General features: G+C 38.6%; 3 protein-coding genes across 9 annotated transcripts in view; 1 reads left to right on the plus strand and 2 right to left on the minus strand.

Annotated features, from left to right (window-relative positions):
• LOC131972753 (FERM domain-containing protein 5) overlaps window positions 1-11,108 on the plus strand; it is a 63,770-nt gene extending 52,662 nt beyond the window's left edge. For 2 of the 3 annotated variants that reach the window (XM_059334460.1, XM_059334461.1), the window contains 3 exons: window positions 260-328; window positions 518-624; window positions 5,715-11,108. In XM_059334460.1, coding sequence (XP_059190443.1) covers window positions 260-328; window positions 518-624; window positions 5,715-6,298 — 760 coding nt within the window. In that variant the 3' untranslated portion in view covers window positions 6,299-11,108. The remainder of the gene's footprint in view (window positions 1-259; window positions 329-517; window positions 625-5,714) is intronic. The other variant, XM_059334462.1, reaches the window with a different exon arrangement.
• Window positions 11,109-11,173: 65 nt separating this feature from the next.
• blm (BLM RecQ like helicase) lies at window positions 11,174-19,949 on the minus strand. Of its 5 annotated transcripts, XM_059334458.1 has the most exons (22): window positions 19,567-19,949; window positions 18,227-18,287; window positions 17,515-18,136; window positions 17,262-17,397; window positions 17,001-17,107; window positions 16,767-16,905; window positions 16,006-16,658; window positions 15,337-15,513; window positions 15,103-15,221; window positions 14,874-14,987; window positions 14,678-14,776; window positions 14,439-14,587; window positions 14,230-14,336; window positions 13,832-13,992; window positions 13,472-13,667; window positions 13,131-13,321; window positions 12,903-13,047; window positions 12,563-12,762; window positions 12,258-12,453; window positions 12,039-12,161; window positions 11,734-11,953; window positions 11,174-11,625 (listed from the first exon to the last, which is right to left on the minus strand). In XM_059334458.1, the coding sequence occupies exons 1-22, from the start codon at window positions 19,659-19,661 to the stop codon at window positions 11,436-11,438; spliced, it is 4,200 nt and encodes a 1,399-aa protein (XP_059190441.1). In that variant the 5' UTR covers window positions 19,662-19,949; the 3' UTR covers window positions 11,174-11,435. The 5 variants fall into 5 exon arrangements, with proteins under 5 accessions (XP_059190441.1, XP_059190440.1, XP_059190438.1 ...); XM_059334457.1 differs by having other exon boundaries at window positions 16,767-16,881; window positions 17,001-17,104; window positions 17,515-18,287; XM_059334455.1 differs by having other exon boundaries at window positions 17,001-17,104; window positions 17,515-18,287.
• A 756-nt stretch (window positions 19,950-20,705) lies between these two features.
• ctsh (cathepsin H) lies at window positions 20,706-24,648 on the minus strand. The gene is made up of 12 exons (XM_059334463.1): window positions 24,444-24,648; window positions 24,247-24,278; window positions 23,861-23,966; window positions 23,705-23,775; window positions 23,471-23,575; window positions 22,624-22,710; window positions 22,449-22,504; window positions 22,280-22,361; window positions 22,107-22,175; window positions 21,924-22,030; window positions 21,124-21,249; window positions 20,706-21,036 (listed from the first exon to the last, which is right to left on the minus strand). The coding sequence occupies exons 1-12, from the start codon at window positions 24,508-24,510 to the stop codon at window positions 20,967-20,969; spliced, it is 978 nt and encodes a 325-aa protein (XP_059190446.1). The 5' UTR covers window positions 24,511-24,648; the 3' UTR covers window positions 20,706-20,966.
• Window positions 24,649-26,828: the final 2,180 nt, after the last annotated feature.

Raw genomic sequence — 26,828 nt, forward strand, 5'->3', positions numbered from 1 at the left:
ACTGTTGAAGGGCAAACCATGATCATTGTTTTGATATTTTTGCCTGCAAGTCTGTGTGCATTTGTCTGGTGGTAATTCAGTTACACAAAGCTGAATTCGCCGGGTTAATTCAATCATGATGCTCATGCACTGTACTCATCCACTGCAGTGAAGGCTTTCATGGCATTGGGTGACACCAAGGTGTGTGTGTGTGTGTGTGTGTGTGTGAGAGTGTGTATGTGAAACTCATCCTGAGCATCGTGTCTGTGCTTTATAACAGTGGACGAGTGGCAAAAGAGGTGATGGAGCAGAGTGCCAAAATCAAACGCGAACCTCCAGAAATACACAGGTAGAGTTGTAAACTCAGGAGAGGCCCTCAATCAGATTTTTGTTGAATTTTCCTCCATTTTCTTAGGCACCAAGCTACTGTAGATGTCTTTATATCAGCAGCACCTACTCGCTACAGTATGAGTTACCTCTGCTCGTAGCTGTTTCTCTGTGTGGTGACGGTTGTGTATTTGTGTGTTTGTCTCTGCAGGGCTGGCCTCGTGCCCAGCAGAAGTTGTCCATCCATCACCCACGGGCCTCGCCTCAGTAGTGTACCTCGCACACGTCGGAGAGCAGTGCACATATCGATCATGGAGGGTAAGAACTAACCTTCACCTCCATCCTTCACCAGGCCTGAGCAAGCTACAAATCTCCTACCTGCCATGAAATTTCTGTGGGAAAAGACATTATGCGTTCTATAACGGCTTCACAGTACATACGACATTATTTACATGTCATCCTCATCTACTGAAACATGTAATTTGCTGTATATAGGAAGCAGTTCCCACCCTTCAGTTATAATTATGGATAATGGGTTATTGTAGGCTGGTGCAACTCAATTTTCATTGCATTTGCACATACATTAGTGTCTACTAAACCAGAAAATGTAAAATAAGACAACACAGTCAGTTTTTTGTGGGCTGCCTAGATCAGAAATTGTTGAATTTAACAAGCCATTTAGATATGGCTCCACTTCCTATGTCACATGCAGACTCATTAGAATACATCGCCCCCCACCTGAGTTATCTCCACCAACTGCTTCGGAACTACCTTTGCAAAAGTACACCATATTTTTCTTGCAACCCAATCATAGCAGATGGGGCTTTTTCAGGAGGGGGACTTAAAGAGACAGGCACAAAATGGAATCCAGGTATATTCAGACAGAGAGTATGAAAAAAATAACATGTTTAAAGCATGTAAACATGTTCTAGTAGAAACCCAAAATACAAGTATGAACCTGAAAATGAGCATTATGTCTCCTTTAAATGGTTCATGTAACCATTCTTCCTCTTTGTGTGAACTTCAAAGCTTCTTGAGAAAACTAATTTCTGCATACACTCACATACAGACACACACAAATGCTGTAACTTGAGCCATTTGGCCCAGTTCATGCTTACAGCGCTGGTGGGACATGCTGCAGGTGTGTGCGTCAGTCAGTCTGCTCCACTTCAATGTAGTTTCAGAGTTTTAGAGGTGTGTGTGTGTGTGTTTAAGTGATTGTGTATTTGGTGTGTCAGCACACAGTGGCAGCTAAAGTCACTTATTCGGCCCACCTGCAGGCTGTTGGCCCAGAACAGGTGGCTTCACTTCCTCTGTTTCTGAGACGGGTGCAGCAGGCGTACTGTTTGGTGAAACCAGCAGTGAGACCCTTTGACACAACATTTCAAGTACATACTGTAACTCTTTGTACAGTGAAATAAATAGAGGTCAGAAGCAGGTGTGCTGTGTATATTGATGGTCTTTTTGCTGTCGGTTCAAGAGAGCCATAAGAGCGTCCCACCCCCAGTGTGTGCTGACTGGGTGTCTTACAGTGGTATTAATACCCCAGCTGAAAATAGCCTGGGTCTTCTACTCCATGTATGTCACTGGCCTGGGTGGAGCCAAACCAGGCCAAGCCAATGCCGAAGATTGTAGCTCTGCTGCAGAAAGCCCCTGTTTTACCTCACACACTCCTGTCGGCAAACCGCAACTCAGGCGGGACCCTTCGGCCTAACATACACACACACAGCCAGACTGTGGCCTGGACTCCGGGACAGGGACCATAATAAGGACAGGATTAACACGTGCACGCCGCAACCATGGTGAAGTGTCTGATCCGTATCACGACCCGGGTGAATGTCCACCTGCGTATGATCAACCACTGCTACCGGGATGTGAAGGTTCGCGTGCTGAGCCTGGGGCCTCGTATGCTGGGCAAGGCCCTGGGCGTCCTGCCTCTCTATCCTGCCCTGACGGGGCAGCAGGAGTCTGGTAGTGCCACCCCTCTACCTAGCACTCCACTGCCCTGCGTTCAGCCCAGCAGCTCCCCAGGTAAACTCATCATCGAGCCTGCCAGGGTTGTGCTTTACATGGAAGTGCCAACGGCTTTCTCTATTTTAAATCAGGCTCTGCTGAGCAATGTTGGTGGGGAGGGAGCAACACCATGCCTGTGGTTGTCTGTTCCCCCAGAAGTAATTGTTAAAATTTCTCATCTTGATGCTTTTGTTAATGCCAGTTTGTTGATTTAGACTGTATGGACTCTTCATGTGGCAGCTGTATTTGGTTCCAACCAGCGTTCATTATTTCAAGAGATATGATGTGCTTATTTGTGATATTACTTTTTAAAGTTCGTGTTTCAAATTAAAAGCTCTGAACATGGAAATGCAAATTAAAGTGAAGCTTTTTTTTGCCTCAGCATTACGTAATATGAGTTGAGCTCAGATCAACACTGAGGAAAGATGGCCGCTGTCACCCAGCCTTTATGCCTGCTTCTTTTCACTTGGCAGGATTTTTATGTCAGCAGGAGCTTAGAAATTAGACACAATCGCTCCTACTTTTTCTGCAGTTTAAAAAAAAATCCTTTTCATGATGTGCCTACTCATCAAAAGCTGAATTTTAATCCCTTCCCTTTATAGTGAAGGTGTAATGTTGCTGCTCTGGAGAATGTGATATCGTCAGCAAAGGGCTCAACCACAGCTCATCTTCAATGACATGTACACTGTTATGTAGCGAGGCGCTCACATACTGTAACAGTGGCGTTGTCCAGTACTGTAGGAGTAAACCTTGCCTTGAAGCTAATGTATTGTTGAATATATCCATATCCATTTTACATTTGTCTCACGATATCCCTTTACAGACCATTGTGGGCAATGTTGCAAGTCAATGAGCATTTCTGTTTTAAACCTTGGGCTATTATGTCCGTTAAAAAAATTGGTTAAAAAAATCTTCACCATGCCATGATGGTATCAGTTTTTTTTAGCGCAACCTCACCTTTATGTCCTGATTTTAATTTTTAACTTTGACTTTAACATTTTTAACCCAGAAGAAACAAAGGAAAACATAAAATCTGATCTTGAAAATTATGTTTCACACACAGAAATGTACATGTTGCAAATATGAACACAGGTTGCAAATATAACATATAAGAGGTAAAATGAGGATAATCTCTAGTTTTATATTTTTATACTAAATATATGGAGTTTCAAGCCAGAATTTTAGAGGGAAGCTGATGGCAAGACTCCACGTTGCTTCATTTTAATGTCTTCACATCATGAAAAAGTAATGTGCAGGTGGTTTCATGGACTCCAGAGGGTTAAAGTGATATTAGATTTCTTCTTATTGTCGTATGACTTTAGTATCAATCTCATGAAGTATATTGATTTGTTAGGGCTTAAATCTCACAAAATTAGTGGTCATTAAAATTAATGGTCATTCCTGTCTCTCTCTCTCTCTCTCTCTCTATATATATATATATATATATATATATTTTTTTTTTTTTTTTTTTTTGACAGCTCACTCCTTGTTTCAGGTTTAGATATTTTCATGTTGCTTTTTCATTTTGGTTTGATTTATTTAGGAAAGAATATGTGATGTCTTGGTGCTGATGTAGGCAGGTTTATTGTGGGGTTTTTCTGTAGGCGTTAAGGCATTTTTCAAGTCTGTCTGAGATATATCCGTATGTGCACGTACAATTTTTGATTGCTGCAGGTGCTCCTGTAATTGGTTTAAAACACTGAAAACGTACACCTTTCTTTTAATTCAAACACACAATTAGAAGGATTTTCCCAACAACCAACTAATACAAGAATAAGCCCTTTTAATCATCACTTATGACCCACTGTTAAGGTTGGTTGGTGTCTGTATCTGCTGAGAACCTGCCATCTGCCTGCATTTTCTCTTTTCTTTTCATTTTGCTGTGTTCAGGATATTTTTGGGCGTCAGTCTGACCCTTGGCCCCAGCCAAGTGGGAGGAGGGGCTGACTTGTGTTTTCAAACCACAGCTACTTACTGTGCCTTTTAAGAATAAGCCTTGTGGTTTATATTTGTGTTTCAGGCTATAAGGCTCTGTCAGGAATATCAAGCGTCCTTATAGAAGCTTTTAAAACAATCGATACATATCAAGAAATCTAAAGTTGGATCAGTGCTGTTTGGAGATAAGGGCTCTGAAAGTGCTAGGAGAGAGAAATGGAAAATGTTGGCTAGTTTATCAAGAAGCATGCGTGGTTTAAAGGAATAATACTTAATCTTAATGGGTTTGTGAACTCTGTGATTGTTGAATGAGTTCTTCACTTCCAGTGCAAGTGGAACGCAGTGATTTCTTCCATTAGAGATGATGATGATTAGGCATCACATCAGCTCAATAACAATACTCCCCCCTGTCTGCTTGACTCTGGGGAAAGCATGATCAGATTTCTGCTATCAGGTTGGAGACTGTGTGTCTGTCCTCTGTAACAGACCTCTGCTGGACAAACAGCAGAATAGACCTCTCGGCATTTAGAAGCAGAACTACAGTATATTGTGTCACTGAATGCCATGTTTGACTGAATGAATGAATCAGTATATATTTGTATGGCACCTTTCATAAAAGTTAGTGCACTGCAGTTCATAGTGTTTCACAGATTATTGACAAACCAATTAAAAGGCAGAACAAGTGCGTTGATCATAAAAACAACAGAAAAGACAAAAAACATTAAACAGTTGGAAACCAATATACTCAAGATGATAAGAATGATGAAAATGTAAAGAAACAGATTTAAAAGCTTTAATAATAGTGATAGAAGTAAAATAGGGTGAAATAAAACATTTAAAAAGCTAGATAATAGAAATCAGACTCAAAAAGACAAAACAAGAATAAAATAGATTTTTAAGCTATGATAATAATAATAATAATAATAATAATAATAATAATAAAAAACATAATAATAAGATAGTTTTTAAAAAAGCAGACTCAAAACTAGATTAAATAGCAAAAACATTAAAAAATCCCTTTAAAACACAAACATTTATATATACGTATATAAGACCTGATATCCTGCCATTTTCCATGATTTTCTTGATAATAACCAAAATCATTATTAAGAAGAAAAAAGAAAGAAGGCTATCAGCTCCTAAAATAAACTCTTATGAAATATTTTTGTTGTTATCATTATATTTGTCCAAACAAATGTACCTTTAGTTGTACCAGGCATTAAAATGAACAAGAAACTGAAGAAAACAATGGGTGGTCTAATAATTTTTTCCAAGACTGTATATATAACTGATAAAAGTTGCAACATAAATACAATAAAGTAATTGAATATAATAATGCAACTTGTGTCTATAAACCACATACTTTCTGTAATTCATTTCCATGCTGTAACATGTTTGTAATATTCCCTTCTTTCTTCTCTGTTTCCCTTCTCCTCTTCCTCCCTGAACACCTCCACAAGGTCTGGAGTCGTTGCGTGACAGTGCCCACTCCACACCGGTGCGTTCAGTGTCGCACGGGGAATGCTTCATGCCACGCTCCCGGAGCCAGGCCACAGACGCCAGCGAGAGGACTGCGGTGATCTCGGACGAGGCCTACAGCCCGTCCGACAGCGTCCTGCCCACCCCGGTGGCCGAGCACAGCATGGAGCTAGCTGTCTCGCGCCAGATCAACGGGGCGCCCTGCAGCATCGAGGAGGAGAAGGAGTCGGAGGCGGGCACCCCGCGCGGGGATGGGGGTGATTTTGGTGCGGACGGTAGATCTGCACAAGAGGGTGCAGGGGGGGACACGGCCCTCAGCGAGGTGGAACAGGTGAATAAATTTCTCTTAAGTGTCCTCCGTTTGCTCCTTGTGACCATTGGACTCCTCTTTGTTTTGCTCCTCCTCCTCATCATCCTCACCGAGTCAGACCTTGACATTGCATTTTTACGTGATATCCGCCAGACCCCCGAATTTGAGCAGTTCCATTACGAATACTTTTGTCCCCTCAGGCGGTGGTTTGCCTGCAAGCTCCGCTGGGTGGGCGGGTTGCTCATTAACAAGTGAGAGTGAGGTCGTAGAGTTCGTAAGCCCATTCGGGGGTCTGAGATGACGGTTAGGACTCCGGAGTGATGGAGGGCAGCCTCGTCCCAACCATGAACCCTGCTTCTCTCATCAACCTCCTGCAGACACACAGCTTGGACCACTCCTGGTAACACCGGGCCAGGATCTCTCCTCTCCTCCTCCACTTTGAGTTAACACCCCTACCCACTCAACCACCTCCTCGTTTTCGCTTATTTTACTCTTTTTTTCTTCTTCTTTTTTTCTACAAAGCCAGAGGACATTTTTTGCATTTTTTTAATTTCAACTCATTTCAGGTATTTTATTTTTTCAAATAACACAAAGGAAAAAAATTAAAACTGAAATCAAAGAACTGAAAAACATTTTTAAAAATAGTTCCTTTTAGAGGAACGGGAGATTTTGTTGCAACGGATGAACGTTGCCTTCATTTATTTATTGATTTTAAACATGTTTATATTTGCGTAAGATAAGGAGAAGAGCGAGAAGAACGAGGAAGTTGATTTGTCATTAAGATGAAGATGGAAGTGAGTTACGTTAGAGCAGATAGGTCTACTGCTGTGAAGTATATGAGAAGCAATGTAGTATTATGTCTTATAATATTGATTTATCCCCATCAGAAGTCAAATAGACAAACAGCAGTTTCACTTCTGCAGGAAAAAACAGAAAAATCTGAAGGAAATAACAGTGAAGGTTCATGAAACAGAGAGCAGACAGCGTGATTACCAAATGCCTTTTTGAGAAGATGCTGATGACTGAATTTTGTGGATTGTTTTAAGACACAATTACACTTTAGTATACAATGGTGTACAAAGTCAACTGGTGAAGACAGGGATACAGTAAAATAAAGCAGTACTAATAGTGTTATGTGACCCAGTAGAGTCAGATGCGGTTAGAGAAATATTTATTTGAAGAGCAAAGATTCTCTGGCACCAATAGATTATAGTCTAGATAGATGTGCAATGAACATATGGTTTTAATAATTAAGTACTTTTGAATGTGCTCATTTGTTCAGCTGTTCTTTTATTTCTCAAATTAATTTGATTTGCATTTTTTCATCAAGTTGAAATTCGATGAATTTCAATAATTTCTTTGTATGAAGAGTTTATGATTTATTTTGGTTTCATATTGACCTTGCTCTTAGGTTTATGTATCATACTATATTATTATTATTAGAATAAGAATACTGATGTACTTTTTGTACAAATTAGTTTGTTTCCTAATATATATTGACAGGTTTTCCATGTATATTTTAACAGAACTGAAATGTTATTTTGTTATTGAAGATTAAATTATACCTTTTTTAGCGCTGTGTTTAAAGTAAGGTCAGAAGCATTTATGGAAATGTGGAAGTGGGGACTAAAAAACAGGGTTTTTATCCAGATCCACTAAACACTGATTACACCTCTCATCACTCCACCAGCAGTGAATCAGCCTTCAGTATGTGCGCAATTTTAATCATGATTTTAATGAAAATGTATTTGTACAGAACAAAATCTGGAAATCTCATTCAACCACCACGAATACCAAATAATCCAAAAGCACATTTTCACCTTCATAACTTGATCATATCTTATTTAACTTGAACCATTTGGAGAGGTGACTGTGAGCCTGACCGACACACATCTTCTTTGACCCATGGCCGATCCCCTCACCATATTTTATTTTAAAAATATGAAGCAAAACTGGAGCTGAAAAGATGACTAAATAATTTGATAGAAAATTAATTGGCAGCTATTTTGATATTCAATAAATCAACATATTCAAGCAAAAACTGTCAAACATTTTCTTGCTTCAGCTTCTTCAATGTGAAGATTTTCTGATTTTATCTGTTTTCTATCACTGTCAATTACATAACATTGAAAGCTATATTCATTTCTGAGACAATGGGCATTATTAACTATTTTCTGACATTTAATTGACCAAACAATTATAAAAAATAATATTTAAAGTAATGAGCAGTCTTACTGATAATACAAATTGTTAGCTGTAGCCCTAAACAAAACATTTTGTCACTTATACATTAAGAATGAGAAATTAAACGGGACCGAATGTGACAATGGAGTCTGCTTCACAAACTCCAATGTATATTGATGACATTCTGTGAATGAAGTACTTACTTTAGTTGTCATATCGGCCAAAAAACAGTAAAAGCAGACACCAATATATCCGTGGTAAGACAAAAACAATAAATATTATCTGCCCTTATATTTGTCGGCCAGGCTCGAGACTCTTCTGCCTCACAGCTCCAGGAAGCAATAACTGCCACAGCTGCTGGATTCTGGGTAAAGTCTGTTTTTTGTAATTGCGTGTCGACCTCCTGCACCACGTGCAGGTGTAAGTGTTACTGTGTCTGTATGTAGGAATGGAAACGAGACTCGAGGTGGTAGTGGTGACGGTTCAGAGGGAGAGAAATAATTAAAAAAAGTTTTAAAAATCTTTTACAAAAGGTGAGAAGGAAAAAAGAAAGAAATGGAATAAGAAAGAGGTAGAAGGATCAGAGGCCTCTGAGAGGACCTTTGAAATTTAAAATTGGGAATGGAAGGCACTTGGTGACTCATCACTCTAATGGCTGTACAGGGTCGCTTGTTTTTGGCCTGTTATTTCAAACGCATCACTCTCATACCAGCACCTGCAGCTGCTCCACTGAAGGCCCGATGGTGCTACCTTCTTTGTTTGCCCCTGTGTAATCCGAACGCCTCAGTCTTTGGCTTAAATATGTAGTCCTGACCACAGAGTAGCATACACTTTGGCGTTGTGGCTGGATCCACTCCTGTAGCTCATTATCCTTCACTAGTTATCTGTGGTGGACGGAGCAGCTCTGACATTTCCCAGCACGATGCTAGGGGAAATATCATTAGAATCATTAGAGCTAAGTTGGCAAGAAACCTGTCATACATACAGTGTTGGAGCTCATTTATGTTAATAATTTATTACTCGGATACATCCAGTAAATAGCAATGCAAAGATGAAGCACATTTTTCCCAACAGTGGGTTGGAGCAGGGTGGGCGGGTTGACTTTTTTTGTGTGTGTACATTCATACTTCATAATTATTACTTCTTTACTGACATAAAGGTCAACATGACCAACAAGTCCAGCCTGGCTGAGTTGTTAGCAGGGCACCTTTAAAAGGTCAGTCTGGCAGAGGTGTTTCTCATATATCTATCAGCATTATGTAGCTTCAGTGGTCTCTCTGAACATGCAAAAATTTAAAAAAGGAAGAAAAAGGCAGCACTATTCAAGGAGCAATAATCAGCTGTAAGAGCAAAATGATGTGATTTACAAACTTGTGTATGAAAATCCAACAAAGTCAAATATGTCCTTTCTGTTCCTAGAAAACCACTTACCAGATTGCTGTTGTGCTGACTCTAACAATAGTGTGACCACTGAGACACTTAGTTCCTGTTCATTCATAAAATAACATTTTATAAAAAAAAAAACCTTTTCCTTTTAGAGACCTCTTGTGTGGATGTTTGTTCTGCTGTTTTCATTGGTAAGTGACGGATTGTTCCCCCGTGCCTGGATCCTAACTGCAGTTTACCAAAGTAACAAAGATGAAGGAATGGAGAATGAAAGACAACATCCCTAACGACTGTACCACAGATTGCTCCATCCTTAAATCTCCCAGGCCAAGAGGGAAAAACTGTTTTTTGTAATGTGCACTGGGCAGCACGAAGTTTCTGTCTTAATTTGTCTGTACAGGCTTCCTGTGACAAACATTTAGTTTTACATTTCAATTGCTGTGTCATGTTTACATATTTTACAGTTATTTTTTCTTAATGGGAGATGGCTGCAGTTTTGGCCAGATGTGATGTCTGATGAACGAGTGACTGTCATCCATGGTTTAAAAAAAAAAAAAAATCACAAACAGCTCTCTGAACAGCAGCACTGGAGGTGCAGCCATGCAATAACATGGTGCATTCCAAGATGAAGCATTGATTCTTGTGTTTGAATTTAATACACAGGATGGCTCAATAACAGAAACACCCACATGGTATATTGTAACAACCAAGCAACAAATCCTACAAGTGTAAAACTTATGGTCAATTTATATTAAGGCATGTCAAAGGGATGTTTAGGATACCTTCTGGGGTTGTACTTTATGGTGTCTTTGTGCTGGACTGAACTTTACTGTGAGGTGTTTTTTTTTCTTTTTTGTCCACTCTGTTTTGCTACATATCTTCATCAGAAATCTCAAAAACAAATGACATAATCAGGACTTAAGTTGCAAAAATGGTCATGGACTGTCCTTTAAACATATTTTTCAAAAAGCTTTTTATTAATGTTACAAAAATTATCAGTTGATCAAAATCTAGTGAGTTATATGCAATTGGCTACCTAAATTTTAATTCCTGGCCAAAACCCGTCGCAATGAAGTGGCTAATGCATGTAGAACTGAGTGGTTGATATATGAAATGACTCGTAACCGAAGACATCTTGATCTGCTTTTTGCCCGTCAGCTCCCAGTAGGCAGACCCTCACACAGCCGCGCATACACATCTATAAGTGTATATGCATATCCATGTCTGGTGGTGTGTTATGTAGTCTGCATCGTTCTATCCTGGGATTGGAGATTGCTGTTTAATTACGTTATATATACAAGTATATATATATATATAAATCCATGTGCCAAATCCAGTTCTTGTTCAGTCTGATCCATTCCGAACCATGTTTGTACTGTAGGTAACCTTCTGTACAAGTCAGTATAAAATATTGTTTCTCTCCAATAGTCCCTTGTAACTGGTGCCATTAAATAAAACTATTCAAACTTGAAATAAACATTGAATAAAAATGTGATGTGGCTCCCTGTGGCTTTGTAAGTAAAACACAAATTCAGCACACAGCTTACATTTTCAAAAAAATAATCTTTAAAAAAGTGTTTAATTTATAAAAAAAATAAAAAATTAAATTTACATGAAAATGGACAGCAAAAGAAGACAATTTACAATTATCAATATAAAATCAGAGACATCAAACCTGTGCATAACATGGACATGAGAGTTTCACTTAACAGTTGTGATGTAACCGGTATATACTTTACAACAATTGCTGACATCAACTGGTTTTGAAGTGTAGTGAAAAATAAGTTTTTCTTTCCTTAGAAGTCAGACCCAGAGGAAGGCCCTAGCCCGAGTATGAAAAGGTTGGCTTTAAGAAGGGTCGATGGTTGGTTTGAGGGGTTGGGACGGACAGGAAGCCCGGTCTCCTCCCTGCTGATGCATCTGCCGCTGAGCTCCTGGACCCCCGACCTACAGCTTTTGATCCACCTCTGGAGCTGGATGATGACCACGATTTATTGCTGTTGTAGCCACGACTAAACACCACAGCAGGAGAGAAGGGGAATTAACATTTTTGCGCTAAAGTGATGCTTATTGCTAAATACGGTCCCCGGCTACATGATAAAATATGAAACATTACTTACCCTTTAGAGTTGGAACCTGAGTTGCCATATGCTTTTCTCTTCTTGGAATATTTGAAAAACGGTGCTTTCTTTCTCTTCTGTCCCTGTGCAGACTGATTGCGGAAGTAGGTGGAGGACTCTGTGTCGTCCTCTTCATAAAAATCGTCGTATGTACGACCTCGTGTTGTGTCTATCCACCCGTCTTCACGGCCACCACCACCACCCATCTCAATCTTTTCCTCTGATAGAAACAATGTTGGATTAGTACCACAATGTAAAAAGTAGGAAAAAAGGTAAACAAGTCAAAATTAAGTTGGGTCTCTTACCAGGCAGCTGCCACGCAGAGTATTTCTCTAGGACCTGAATAACTTCAGCTCCATACTTCTCCAGTTTGTCTTCCGTGACACCATCAATTTGTAGGAGGACTTCAGCGTCAGAAGAAAGCTTCTCTGTCATTGGAAAAAAGGTTTGACAAGTTATAAAATGTCTGTTGTATCATATGAGCTATTTACAAGAATAGTCTTTAACAGTGTTGGAGAAATTACCAGCAATCTTTTTCAAGGTAGCAGTGGAGAAGATGTTATAATAGTGAATGCCAAACGCTTTCCCCAGCTGCTTGCATAGATCCGTCAGCTCCTTCAGACACTCCTGAACCTTCTCCTCTCTCTTGGAGACGTTCGTGGCCACAGCAGCTTTGTGTTTCCTGATACTAGACGCACTCTCAGTCTCATAGAACTCCACCTAAGATGAGACCGGTTATGTTTAATGTTTTGGCTTAAATCTTTTCACTTTAATAAATGCTACATATCTAGATCTTTGTGATGCAGTAAAGTTGATATTATCAGGCTACCTGCATATGTCCAGACAGCACGTTCATGGCTTTGGTTCCAGCAGAGATATAAGACACAGCTTGGTTGTTGTTAGTGATGTAGAGATCCTCCACCAGGACATTGTCCAGAACCAGTTTTTTGAAGAGACGGTCAGCGTTATGCTTAGAGTAGGCTGCTCCAATCCCAAACATTCCTGACTGTACCTTGGCAGATTTAGACCCTGACAGAAGAAACAATTCCCAGCACCAGACTGTTCACAGTTCTTGCCACATGGAATATGAACACATCAATACAAGACGTCATGCAGAATTCAGAGATGCGAAAAAACCCTTTTCATTGCAAGCATGTGCAGGTACTTACCTACAAAGATATCCACCAACATATTCAGTGTCAGTCGGTTTTGCTGAGCAGTCCTGCCAAACTTCGAGCCAACTTTCTCACAGTTCTCCTGCGCAAACCTCACAATCTTCTTCACGTCTTCTGTGACATTTCTCATCTTGTATTGCTGCACACAGAATCATTCAAACATTATTGCTCAAGTAAAAACTGCCAGGTAGGTTTTGAATGTGTAATAAATAAAGAACCTACATTAGGTTTCGCACAGTTGTCACAGGTGACGTCTGCATGCTCCTTACAGAAGGTTTTCTTGAAATTCAGCTCTCCAAAGTATGCGAGTAGCTGAATTCTTCTGCACTCCATCAAGTTCTCACAGAACTGCACCATGCTGTGTAGGTTGTTGTAATGAGTCGCCTTGGTGTGTCTGTCACCTTCTCTGTCCACTGCGATTAAAAAAAAGAGCCATCTGAGTCTACATGACTAATACATACAGTTATTTGGAAAGTAAACACGCTTTAAAGATTTAAAGCTTAAGGATTGATGGAAAAAAAAGAAATAAGAATGCAATAGGAAAGGTCATTTTTGTCACATACTGCTGATAATTCTCTTGATGCGATGGACATCTGTGTAGGAGTAGAAGAGAATGCAGTGAGAGATCTCTCCATCTCTGCCAGCTCTCCCAGACTCCTGGTAGTAACCCTCCACGGACTTAGGCAGACTGGCATGGATCACATAGCGCACATCAGGTTTGTCAATACCCATGCCAAAGGCTATGGTGGCACAGATGACCTGGCAGACAAAAGGAAACCGTAAAACAAAAGCAATTTGCACTTGAAATATTTAAAACAGCTACTGCTTTGGAAAAGGTTACTTTTTATGTTTATTTTTTTGTATTCACTTGTATCTTTTATTTATCTTTATATGATATATCAGAGGTGGAGTGGTGACCATACCTGGCAGCCATCCTGGTTGATCCACTTGCTCTGCACATATTCTCTGTCACCGTCACTCAGGCCTGCGTGATACGACAGAGCTAATAACCCTGCTCTCTGCAGACTCTCAGCCATGGTATCACAGTCATTACGGGACAGGCAGTACACAATGCCGGAGTCACCTGAAACATGTATTACAAAAGCAATTGATTTCAAATTATTTCTGATACAAGCTCAATTATTTTAGATTCTTCTTCGAAATAATTATCTTTTTTTTAATCTTATTAACATCTTCGAAATTGTTTTGATATGACAGACCTCAGAATGTGTTCGCGTACAAATCTGAATTGAATTCTCAACAAAACAGGCAGTGTTCTGAAAATAACCAGGATGAGAAAAAGCACTTCTGAATTATTTACGTGGGTAGTGCTTCTTGATCCAGCTGATGCAGTCCTCGTCAACCTTTTTGGGTTTCTTGGGCAGGACAGCATACTTCAGGTTTGTTCTGTTGAAACTCATAGTGAACCTGAAAATACATCAGATAGAAAATGTGAAGCTGTTAGCTGCTGGAATCCAAAATAGAAAGTCGTTTAAAAATCTGAGACAAGGCCGAAGATGGAGCACGTACACCTGTGGCCGACTCATATTCAGCTGGTTGAGGATGTCTTTCTGAACGCGGGGGGTGGCGGTGGCTGTCAGGGCCATCATCGGCACGTTGGGGAACTTCTGACGCAGTTCGTGCAACTTCTTGTAGTCTGGTCGAAAATCATGGCCCCACTGAAAGATTTAAGGTCACAGATGATTCACAATGGATGTTGAAAAAATAAAAGTATGCAGTTTTTTTGCGTAAGAAGCAGAAGAACACACCTGGCTGACACAGTGGGCCTCGTCTATGACAAAGCGGGCCAAGAGGCCTCGCTCGTACAGGTTGTGCAGAGCCGAGATCAGCTTGTTACTTGCGCTCACCTTGAGGAGAAAAAGGGTGCATCAATCAGTTAGTAAAACTTTATTTATAGAAGAAAACACACTCAGAGATGCCAAGAGTAAATTGTGAATTTCTCACCTTCTCAGGAGTGACATAAAGAAGTTTGATGATGGGGTCTTTCCTCGAGAGCTGCATATAAATCCTGCCTGCTTCACTGTCACTTAAAGTACCAGACAGGCTTGTTGCTGGGATCTGGAATGAGGGAGATACAATTAGCACAACACATATTACAATCATACTTTGTAATGATCCCATTGACCACAGTGGGATCACTACAAGTATACAGTACAGGAGCAAACATACTTACATCCAGTGTAGTGAGTTTCTGGACCTGGTCTACAATGAGAGATTTGAGTGGGGAGATAACGACTGTGACTCCTGGTGACACGCAGGCAGGCAGCTGGTAGCACAGGCTTTTACCCCCACCTAAAAATGCATCAGTTACAAAGAAATGTGGACATTTTTACTGTAGTTGACATCCTAAATCAACTGTCACATGCCAAAGAGAAAACTGTTTTTGTAACTTCTGATCACTACTGACCTGTGGGCATTAAAACAAACGTGTCTTCTGCCAGAATTGTTGCATTAATTGCCTCTAGTTGATTGAACCTGAATTGATGGAGACCAAAACGCTTGTGAAAGATCTTCATCATCTCCTGTGAGTGGGGGAAGTTGAACCCTCTTAAGCGATCATGGGCTGGGTTTCTGTAGTTGGGTTCTGCAATGGATACGGTACAGATTTTAGAGGGGAAACATGCAGTCTATTACCGATATGGCAGCCAATCCGGTACCTTTTTAAGCTAGAATGAAAATAAACGCTTTCTATGTGTTATTTAAATTATCTCTGTTGTGCAATGATATGACTACGCAAAAATACACAGAAACTGTTTTGTTAAATATTTGTTTAACTCTTTCATTATTATGTTTATATATTATACATTATCCATACAGTGTGTTGAACTGCCAACCAAAATTAGAAATGAAAATAAGGAGGATGAAGAAAATTGAGTTAATAGCTTAATAAACATCAGTACTGTACAGAATCATGTATGTATAGCCGACCATTTAAAGACTATACAAAAATAATATCGCTAAACACCATTTAGTAACTCACCCCAAACATGAAAACTGAGAATATGGGACAAGTTAAGACTAATTTTCTTCTGAGACATTTGAAAGGCCCATGTTTTTCCCTGACAAGCCGACTTACCAGGAGAGCAGATCTTTGATGGTTTGGGTGTAGGCGCTGGTGTTGTTGGTTTCTTCTCCCATAAAGACTTGCTTGGTCCAGCTTCTTTCACTGTTGTGGTCATGGTGCTAGAGCTTTGGGGTTGGTCGAAGTAATCAGGGATATCTGAGTCATCAAAGTCATCTATGTCAAAGTAGTCATTGTAAAAATCATCTTGTTCCACGTCTCCTGCAGCTGTACTGGCTGCCGGTGTTTTAGATTTGCTCTGAACAACAGTTTCTGGGGTTTTTGGAGAAAAGAAGTGATTTGATCCATCCAGGTCTGTGCTTGTTTTCTTAAAATTAAAAGATGGACTTGCGAGGCTGTAGGCTGATGGAGAGTCACAGGTATTTTGATTTGTCACATTCACTGTCTCAATGTTCTTAACCTGCAAAGTATTCATGTGAATAATACTGTCAGAGTGATCAGAGTTGTAGTCCACAGAAATGCCTGAAGATCTCCTGATCTGAGAAGGCTTCTTGGTGTCCATGGGCACAGAGCTGCTGGATGACATAACACTAGATGTATCACAGCTAAAAGAAGGCTTTTCTTTAAAGCTGGGTTCAGAAACCCCAGTGCTGTCTGGTTGCTGTATCCTCAATAAACAGTTACCACCAGTTGCAAGGATCCTCTTCCTGCATGAGAGAGGCAGATATTTGCAATCAAACTGGGATATCAATAAATATTATGATTTAAGCTTAAAGTGATTAAAGTGAGCTGTTTTTCCACTAAAACATACAGACCTTTGAGCTCTCTTCAGCAAAAGCTCATCTCCACAGGACAGACCTATTAGTTCATGTTCAGGGATGGAATCAACCAGAGAACAAATGGTCTGCATGATACTGAGGAGTTGCTCGTCTGTGACATGATGAGAAGAAACATCTAAATAAATGAACATAGACAAAGAGAGGAGTCCTGATTTGTTCAATAAAATGTGCACAAGGTCTGAATAAATCAGAAAAATGCACAACACTCACTTGTTTTGTCTTTTGAGCGTTGATCAAATGTTTCATGTAGTGTCGTTATAGGTCCCTTAGATTGCACAGGAATGTCTCCGCTTTCAGCATCAGCTAATTTAGATCTGCTGGAAATAAAAAAAAGTTATGTCCCATTTCCTTTTTATTCTTGAGGTAAAATCTAGAAAGCACATGCACTTACAACTGTTATTGTAAAAATAGTTCTGAGCCCTTGACAGCAAAGACTACAATGAATGATTGAACAAAGTTCAACAAACTGACCTGGTCTCCAATGCAGAAGTAGTGTAAGAGATGTCATCAGGGACCGGAGAAGGGGGAATGTAGTCAAAATCATCTTCAGGCTCTGAGTTGTCATCAATCTGTATCACCTTTGGGTTGGTCCATTTGTGTTTCTCATCTAAAAAGGCAAAAAAGATACAACCTGTGTGTTTTATATCATACAATTCCATTCAGACCCACATATGCCCCATAATGTACAAATAAAATACAAATGCTGCAGCAAACAGCTTGTTACCTGTCTTTCCTTTCAAAGTCTCAAGGACATCATTGTTTTCCTCTTCGCTATCACTCAAGACAGACTTGAACTGTGCAAGACTGTGAGGAGGAGGCCGTCTTCTGGTTACTTTAACTGGAGAATCCTCAATTTCAGAGTCTGCTTGGTCTTGATTCAAACTAGGTCCTGATGAAACAGCAGCTCTATCGACACATTGCTCCAGTTCATCCATACCATTCTTGTTTGTAAAACTGTTGCCCAACTCTGGTGTCACACGAGAGGCATCGTGGTTTAGTTTCCCAGTTAATTCTGATTTTTCTTCATTGAAAGATGACACTGGATGGGTGCTCTTTCCAGATATTTCTGAAGTAAAAGAGTCATTTTTTGCTTTGACAGGAGTTTCAAAGTCATCAAAGTCATCCCAGTCATCGATCGGGAATCCCAGAGATGCATCCAGATTTGTCACATTGCTTCCATTGCCACGCATGTCAGATTTAGCTGGAGCTGTTGTTACCTTAGCTGACACTACCGTAGGAGTCTGGACTGCAGGAGAACAGTTTTCTGTTGGGCTGATGGAGTCCAACTTGGCTTTTGAGCTTACAGAGAAGAAGTTGTTGATTTGGGATTTTTGAGGTCTCTCAAGCTTGTTTGAAAATGTCAAAGGAGATTTAGTCACCAAACTGTTTTTAGGGACATTGACATTCCTACTTGCCAAAATATTAGAGCTGATTACCTTGGTCTGGACTTCCACCCTGGTTGTACCTGATGAGGACTTCTTTTTGAAAGAAAAGGCCCTGAAAAACAAACAGCATAAAATCAAGAAAACATAACCGCTGTAAAACTTGAAATTTGATTATCAGAATATTCAAACACTACTTGTGTATTTTCGCAGCTTAGAAACAAAAATACATTTCATCTATTTATTCTGTGTATCTAACTACTGAATAAACAAAGAAGACAAATGGCTGATTTGTTTTGAACGTCACATTTCATTTCAATAGGAGTGTCCAGTTAAAAGTTACACAGCAGTTGCGGCAGCCGCAGCAACGGGGATCTCAGGTCAGATCAGTGGTTTCAAGGGACAGCAATTAAATTCACTTAGTACACCAATTCAGACACTAGAACCTCCAGTAGTCTTATTATATTAACCCATAAGAACCTATGGTGACACCTGTGTAACAAACACTTCAAATCTTCTAGAATCTCCCATATTCAGCTTTATGCTTCACATTAACTCATTAAATCCCTAAGCAATGTATACTCAACACCCTGGTGTGGTGGTCATGTGACAGTCAAACAATGTGGGTGTGACTGGAAACAGAAATGTGAAGAAGGAGCTAATTTCAAAAAGCTTATTTTTGTTAAGAGGCTAAGGGCACTAAGGGTGTCCTAGCGGGTGTCCTGTTTTGCATTTAACTTGTTCTGACCATATTTCCTGAACAAATTAAAGTCACAATCTTGATATACTATGTTATGGAGATGCAAACAAAAAGGCAAATGGTTATTTGTTTTTATTTATTATTGAATTATTATTATTATGTTACTTAAAAACTAATCTGAAAAATAATTTGTTGTTAAACAGCACTATTAATGGCACAATTTTGATAAATGTTGTGGAGATGCAAAAGAAAAAGGCAAATGTGTGTCTGAAAGCAGAAAATGTGTCTAGTTTTTATTTATTTATTGTAAAATAAGAAATATTATAATGGTATGATTATACATATTTTTTTGTTTTTTTTAGACATCATAAATGTATTCTATGTGGTCCACTTGTTATGTTGTATATCCTCCATAATTCCTTTAAGGATTACTGGGTCTGGGTTCTTATGGGTTAAATGTTATACTGTCTGACTAATGGAGTATCTTCGTTATTATCTGTAACCGTTCACATCGAGTGCAAAGCTCCTGGTTCTGTATGTATGAGGCCTCTCTTTACCTTTTGCACAGTAAGTTATCTGTGAGAAAGCTAACGCACCACTGTAGTGTTGATAAAGAGGTAATGCTGGAGAGCGTTTACCAGCTAGCACAGCTGACAGCTCAAAGCTAACTGTGATGTCCTTGCTGGAGACTCACCCCGGTTTAGGTTTCGCCAGAGACAGCTTGCTTTGAGCAGCATTGCTGTGCCTCGCCAGTTGCTCCTTCAAGTTATTTTGTGGAAGACTAGACATTGTTGTTACGAGGCTGAGCTAGCGAGTGTTTGCTAGCTAGCTTTCAGCAGCAGCAGCAGCGGGGGCACCGTTCACAAAGTGGCGGCCACTTTCTTCAGCATGTTGCTCGCGAAACGGGACGAGACGAGTTACTGGAGGCCAGCGTTGAGTTTGTCTCACAGTTTGCTCTTAATTCGTTAAAGTTCATCAGACTCAGACTGTTTTATCGACTAGTTTTACCGCTAAGTTTTCTCTCCCCTAGAATGCGAGGAAGACACACAGCGGATTTTGCGCGCATTCAACAAACTGAATCCTTATTGGCCGACGTCGAGCAGAGATGAGGATTCTGGGAAATGTAGTCTTACGGCATGGCTACTAAAACCATGAAAAACATCGTCACCCTGTTGAAATAATCGCCTAACTCATTTTTTCAAGTTTTGCAGGAAACACAAAAAAACTTCACCAAAAGTGTAACATATGACATTTATTAATCATTTTACTCAAAAAGGATGTAACAAAGCGTGGCTATTGGCATAGTAATAACGATGTGTGTGTAAATTATGTATCTTAAGAGAAATATAAGACGTAGGCAATGTTTTTAACATGCATTTGTGACTTAAGCAAGATATGGTAATACTTTATTTTGAAGTTGTCTATATAGGAGTCACACAAGCCTGAAGGAACGCTACAACGATATAAAATACATATGCAAGTCTTAAGTGAATAAAGATGTACTAATAGAAATACGAAAATATAGAATACATTTGAAGTAAATAGGGATATGTACAAATATGTATATGTAACAATACTGTGAATTATTGAATTATTGCACATGATTTCTAGAGAAAGTCTGTGCTGTACAGATATAATTATATGTTAAATTTTGCATGTAATTGAGTGACAAAACATTTTCTTATGTTGATGTGTGCAATCTCTATCAAGTTATTTTGTGTAATCAAGGTCACAGTTTATGACTTTTATCACAATTATTACTACTATAGCTATCATATTTATGCATTGTGTACACAGCTGTGATATAATGTGATAAAAGACTCAAACAAAAAATAATTTGATATGTTTTATTTGACCATGTAACTGCAATGACTTGAATGATTGAAGTGTAATTTCATATTTAGTGATTAATCTGGACATGACTTGCCCCATCATAGGGCTGTGGGCTCAGATTTACTCCATTGTGCAAATACCCACTTACATGGAAGACACTAGTTGGCTACTGATTATATGACAACATTCTGCATAATAAAAAAGGACTCTGCTCTCTTTTCAACCCTTGTATAGTTTGCTATCACGCAGAAATCACACCGATCACACCACTGGGAAAGATGAGCAGGCTGCGAGTCCACACATGTTCTTCCCACGCTCAATGAGGAAATATCTGCAAAAAGGAGAACTTTGTTATGATCTTTGTGGTTGTTTTACATTTATTAATGTATTCCTATTTGTGATTAATTAGAAGACTTACCCTCCAATGCCCCATCCGGATCCCCATGAGTTCTTTACTATCCAGTAGGGAGTGCCATTCTCCTCTCCATAGCCGACTGCTAACACAGCATGATTCACCTTGTCTGTGGTCTTATGGCATTCAGTGCTAAAAGGAGGAAGAGAAACGAATTCGATCCAACTTAGTACACATAACTGTTTTGGTAAAGAATGAGGAACTAAACCATTTCAAGTCTAACAGCATTACTGACTGAGAGGCCTTTGTATAAGTGCTTTAATCGCTCAGTTTACAGACAACATGATTTTGAAAAGCAACATATTTATAAGCCATCATTTTTCCTATTTTTCTCCTATTTTGGCCCATTTTTTAACTCTGGTGCAGGATATGTGGTTAAATTTGGTCTTACAATGGAAACCTTTTTTCTCAGAGTTATCTGATGCTTATAGATGAGGAATTTCTTACTAAAGCACTAAAACTGTGACATTTGTTACAGTAATATATGTCTGTAAGAAATTTCTGGCTTCAGCAACATGTTCGGACATTTTTATAGAAACCGTTTCCTGTATTTAACTTGTATTTAGTGATGTGAGTAACACCTCAAAGCCAAAGAAAAACAGAATGGAAACTTGCTGAAAAAGATATTTTTAACCATTTAATAATGTGAACTTTTATACAAACTTTTATATAAACTTTTGTATATGTTTGTATCAATCGCGTGGCCACACCTTCCCATTCTTAATCACCAATTTACAGTTTATGTGTAAAAAAAAGCACCAATTTCCAAGAGCAAACATGACAATATTTGTGCAACTTCTGCTCACCTTGTGTACACACCCTCAGAGTATTGCATGAAGTCACCAGTCACCTCAAAGGCAAGGCTGACAGGATTGCGTGTGGCGACCGCATCAACCATCCCCATCTCATCGTACTGCGACAGAAAATCTTCGTCACTCACAGGCCATAAAGTCAACCATCTTGAAGAAAGATTCACAACGTTCACTCACCGCTGTTATGTTCATCACCTCCTTCACAAAAGCAGCAGCTTGTTCGGGTTTGTACACACAAGTATCTTCCTAAGTTAACAAAAAAGAAAAAACATGAAATATGTGACCTAAAAGTCACTTTTCCTTTTTTAGTTCGGTTTTTTATACTGCAGGATGGAACAGGATGTAAGTACATAAGCTGTGTATGGGTAATCCTCTTCTGTCATCAGTCCCTTGCTGTACATGATGTATTCAAATGCTTGACTCGGAAGGCCGCTAGAAGACAAATTAAAATTTTGTTATAAAAAATATGCTCTTAGAGAAACAGGAAAATGATCAAATGAGAACTTTAGTTTGACTCACCCATCGCATCCATGGTTGTTGAAGTCCTGGGCGCAGTCTACCAGCTGTTGTTCAGACTAAGTAATATACAAATTAGTGAAAGATTACAGTAAATACTCTTGACCCCAACAATGACATTGGAACTTTATTTTTTAATATAAAAGTATGTTTTTATAGGGAAGTGAAAGAAACTCACCAGCGGTACGAGCTTCCCAGTGTTGATGGCAGTAACAGACTCCAGACAGCCGGTTGTGGAAAAAGTCCAGCAGCTACCACAACCTCCCTTTAAGGTCAAACAATAACACGTTCAATTTATGGTAAGGACCAGATGTCTGATAAGAAATAAATGTACTGCTATCAAACTGTAACTTTAACATTATCATTTGTATATTAATCACTCAACCCATGTTGAATTTTAATTCTTGCAGAAAACAATAAATTGAGAATTGAAAAATAGAGAAACTTATTGAAGAATTGAAGTAAATGGAAGCTGCGTTTAACAACTACATCAAAAGATCTCACACAAGTCGTGCAGTATAATCCAAGTTTTATTCAGTCATATGCTCACTACTTCCTGAAAACAGGCATTTTAAATAAAACATTTAAAACACTTCCTCTGTTTCTTGCGCAAGTATAAATAAAGCTTACACAGGTACTGCTACTTGTGCTTGTGAAAAGTGCACCTGCACAACTGTGAGACAGTTTATGCAAAAGTTTTTAAATAGTTTAGTAGGTTTTAGAGAAAATGCATGTGTTTGAGAAGTAATGAGCACAAGAATGGATACATGAGGATTATGCTGCACAACTTTACATCAATTCACCAAGGATTTACCTATTCTTTGGATTCCTCATTCATCTTAGAGGCATGCAAGAAGTTTTATTCAAGAATTCCCACTGGATTATATAGTAGTAAATGTTAGTATAAGTTATCACTAGAAACTCTTTTAATATGCTGTTATCCAAAAAGAATGTACTGTGACCTTTGAGATGAATAACTTAAAATAAAATGTGAGTGAGTGGGTGTTAGTGCAGTTAAACTTCACCTGATCCTTCACATCTGTCACATAGTTTCCTTTCTTCCTCCAGTCGATGGAGTCTGGTAGTGGTGCGTTGCTGCTGAAGTAGTTCCCCTTGGTAGCAGAGCAGTTCTATAAAATACATTTAGACATTGACAACAAACAAACAAACAAACAAAAAGACTTGGACTGTTAAAAAAAAACCCATCTCAACCATCTACTATCTGTGAACCACTTCCTGTATTGATGACATTACTGTACCTGTGGCTCAGACCAGAGGAAAGACTTCTTGAATTCATTAAAAGTCATGTCTGAAAACTGGTTCAGCGCCACTGCAGGAAGAAATGGATTTAAAAAAAAAAAAGCATTACAATGGAGCATATGCAAAAAAAAAAGGACAAAACAAGCTTCTCTTACTTGTGAATGAGTGATTTCCTTCATTGTGTTTGTCAACTCTCATTTTGTTCTCAGTGAATATCTGGAGTCTCTCATAGTACTCCTGGATGCTGTACACCCTGTTGTACTGTGCATGGGGGGGACAAAAAAAAAAAATATATATATATATATATATATATATATATATATATATATATATATATTATGGGTATATATGACAGAGATAACCTTAAATTGTAGTAATCATGCAGCTCACAATTGAGCATATCACACTTCAGATATCTTGAATAACATGTAACCATTTTACATAGCTAACTTCCTCATAAACTGTTATGTCATGATTGCGAGTCATAACCATATAATCCACACAGTTAATAAATATGACGGATAGATACAGTATAACATACCTGTGCCATCCATGATTTGAAGTGAAACTCATCTGAAAACAATTCTTAATGTCAAAATGTATGCAACACAGATAATTCAACAAAGGAACAAACAAACGCCTCAGTGGATTATGAAAGTGAAAGCTAGGGTTAACACATACAATAAAAAGCAAGTGAAGACAGTTTCGGCTACAGAAGGGTCGATCGCAGCAGCTTACCTCGCTCAGACAGGTGAAAAGCTGAAGCTGCAGGCAGTAAAGCAAAAAAAAGCAGCAAAGTTTTCATCACGACCACTTATTAAAGCTTCAGTCGGTGACAACAGAAGCGATGAGTGAACGTGAAGTGAAGCAGATGAAAAGTCACGAGGTGAACAGCTGCTAGTTCAAATTCCCCTTCTGACAAAAGAAATCGTTGAATGAATCAACCAATCAGTGCCAAAAGTAACACCCATAGGCACATTTTTTTCCAAAGTGTTTTGAGTGTATTTTGCCCTACCCACAGCTGATCTTGTAATATGACCTGCACATTAGGCCAATCATTAGGCCATTAGGCCATTAAACCATTAGGCCAATACCAAAGCCACATTATTGGTTAAAAATCTAGATTTATAGAAGGCATATTATATTATATTATATTATATTATATTATATTTCACATTGATTCTTGAGACCAGGAGAAACTTACCTCAAATAAAAATAAATAACCTCAAATTTCCCTCATTGTAGGTGTTAAGGTATAAGTGACGTGCTAATAGTCAAATCGTGTACAAGTTAGGTCAGGATAGATATATTCATGTTTTTCTCCTATGAATAACTAAACTACAAAACAGAGGGTTAAAAATTATTAAGGCTTAATTAATCAAGTGTCCCTCTACGAGTCAAGCAGTGTATAATTGCCTCAAAAAGCCATACCAACTGATACTTTTTTAAGCTGTAGTGCATTTTAGAAGATAATAAGAGAGAAATAATGACATAATATGAAAGGTAATGTTTGAGTGAAATAATAATTTTGGCTTAAAGGATATAAGACAAATTTAAGCACCAATGTCTTTCCAATTTCTCCTTCAAATGCTTGTATAGTGAATACAAGGCTGGGATTATGGGCAACATGTGGCCCAAAAAGCCTCAGATTTGTTTTTCATATCAGACATGCATGCACACAAACAAAGGGAACTCTATATAAGGAGTGTATATATATATATATATATATATATATATATATATATATATATACTTTTCAGTGACTTCAGCATTATCCTGACGCAACATTAAACTTTGCTCCTCAAATGCTATATCTTGGTCTCGATCAATACTTGACTCAGTGACTTTTGCATCCACATCTGTCATTACATAAACTGATAATTTGTTTTTGGAAACCAAGGGGACCTCTTGTGGCCGGAATTAATGTTACAACAACAAACAACTGACAAAAAAAGAATTATCCACAAAAACTTTTTCCATCTGTTTTTGCAGATAAATACAACAAGCTAAAAACCCTGATGCTAACTTCTGCCTCCAGGCCTCAAAATCAGCAATTTACAATTTATTGTGAAACTCTCCGCATTATATCCTGATGGCAACTTGTGTTTCAGCATTGGCCAAAACCGGGTGTCCAACATAATGTATTTTAACATGTACATACATGCAACACATGTACATTTTATGCCAGTTTATGTATTTGTGAAAACTGTGAATTTTGAATATGATTTGCTGTTTTTTCGTTTCAGATAAAGCTGAATTTTTTACACTTTTGTCCACCGTGGGCTACTTCATGGCTTGCTAGGACAGAGAGATGCTGGTGATGATGAATACTTTCAGATTATATTTTATTTCATTCTGAGCGAGCATGATGTCAACTGATGGACAATCTACAAAAACACTTGAGACAAAATGCCCCTGATATAAAATGGATTTATTAGCAAGAGGTAACTGGGAAACATATTTTTGTTTATTTGTTGTTATTATCATCATCATATATTTTCTTTAATTGTCTTTTTATCTTTTTTTTTCTTACAAAACTGGGAATATTTCTTAAGGTGTGGAAACATGAGGGTTGAAAGATAATTTTCATACCACTGGGTATTGCTAACAGCAAAAATGTTTATTTGTTTATATACCTTATAAGAGTATGTGCATGTATAAGTGTATACAGTATAAGTATATAGTATTATTCTGTCTGTGAAGGTGTTGCATGCCTGCCACATGAGCTTCAAAAGTGTACTGTACATACATAGTAAAAATACATACAAATATTCACAGAATAAGCACTACGTTACTATATTCCTGCTAACAGAAATGGTTATAGACAGGATTACAGTATAAATGCAAAACACTTTGAAGTCGTCTCCTACCGCTAAGTCATGGTTTCAGGACCACACTGTTGTAGCATTTGTGTTTAAGCTTAAGTTACAACTTTTTTTTGTTGAAAGGATTACACTGTTCCACATTGAGAAATATGCAGGGTTGCATGTACAAAATGTACAGCACATCTCAGTGAGGTGAATTAACAACAAAGTACAAAATACTTTCCCATGTTCATATAAAGAGCAGGTCACTCTCTCTTATACTACTACAAAAATAGTGTTTGAATGCTGCAGGCAGAGG

The sequence above is a fragment of the Centropristis striata genome, chromosome 6 (assembly GCF_030273125.1).
Source record: "Centropristis striata isolate RG_2023a ecotype Rhode Island chromosome 6, C.striata_1.0, whole genome shotgun sequence".
Classification (NCBI taxonomy): Eukaryota; Metazoa; Chordata; class Actinopteri; order Perciformes; family Serranidae; genus Centropristis; species Centropristis striata.

Coding starts and splice junctions, on each gene's coding strand:
- blm (XM_059334454.1), bottom strand. CDS start 19,661: ATGTCTAGTCTTCCACAAAATAACTTGAAGGAGCAACTGGCGAGGCAC. Junction 15,514..16,005: donor ATCAAAGATCTGCTCTCCTG/GTAAGTCGGCTT, acceptor TATCCATTGCAG/AACCCAACTACAGAAACCCA. Junction 13,322..13,471: donor CATCAAGAGAATTATCAGCA/GTATGTGACAAA, acceptor TTTTAATCGCAG/TGGACAGAGAAGGTGACAGA.
- ctsh (XM_059334463.1), bottom strand. CDS start 24,510: ATGAAAACTTTGCTGCTTTTTTTTGCTTTACTGCCTGCAGCTTCAGCT. Junction 23,967..24,246: donor TCAAATCATGGATGGCACAG/GTATGTTATACT, acceptor CCCCATGCACAG/TACAACAGGGTGTACAGCAT. Junction 21,250..21,923: donor TCTGAGGGTGTGTACACAAG/GTGAGCAGAAGT, acceptor TCCTCCTTTTAG/CACTGAATGCCATAAGACCA.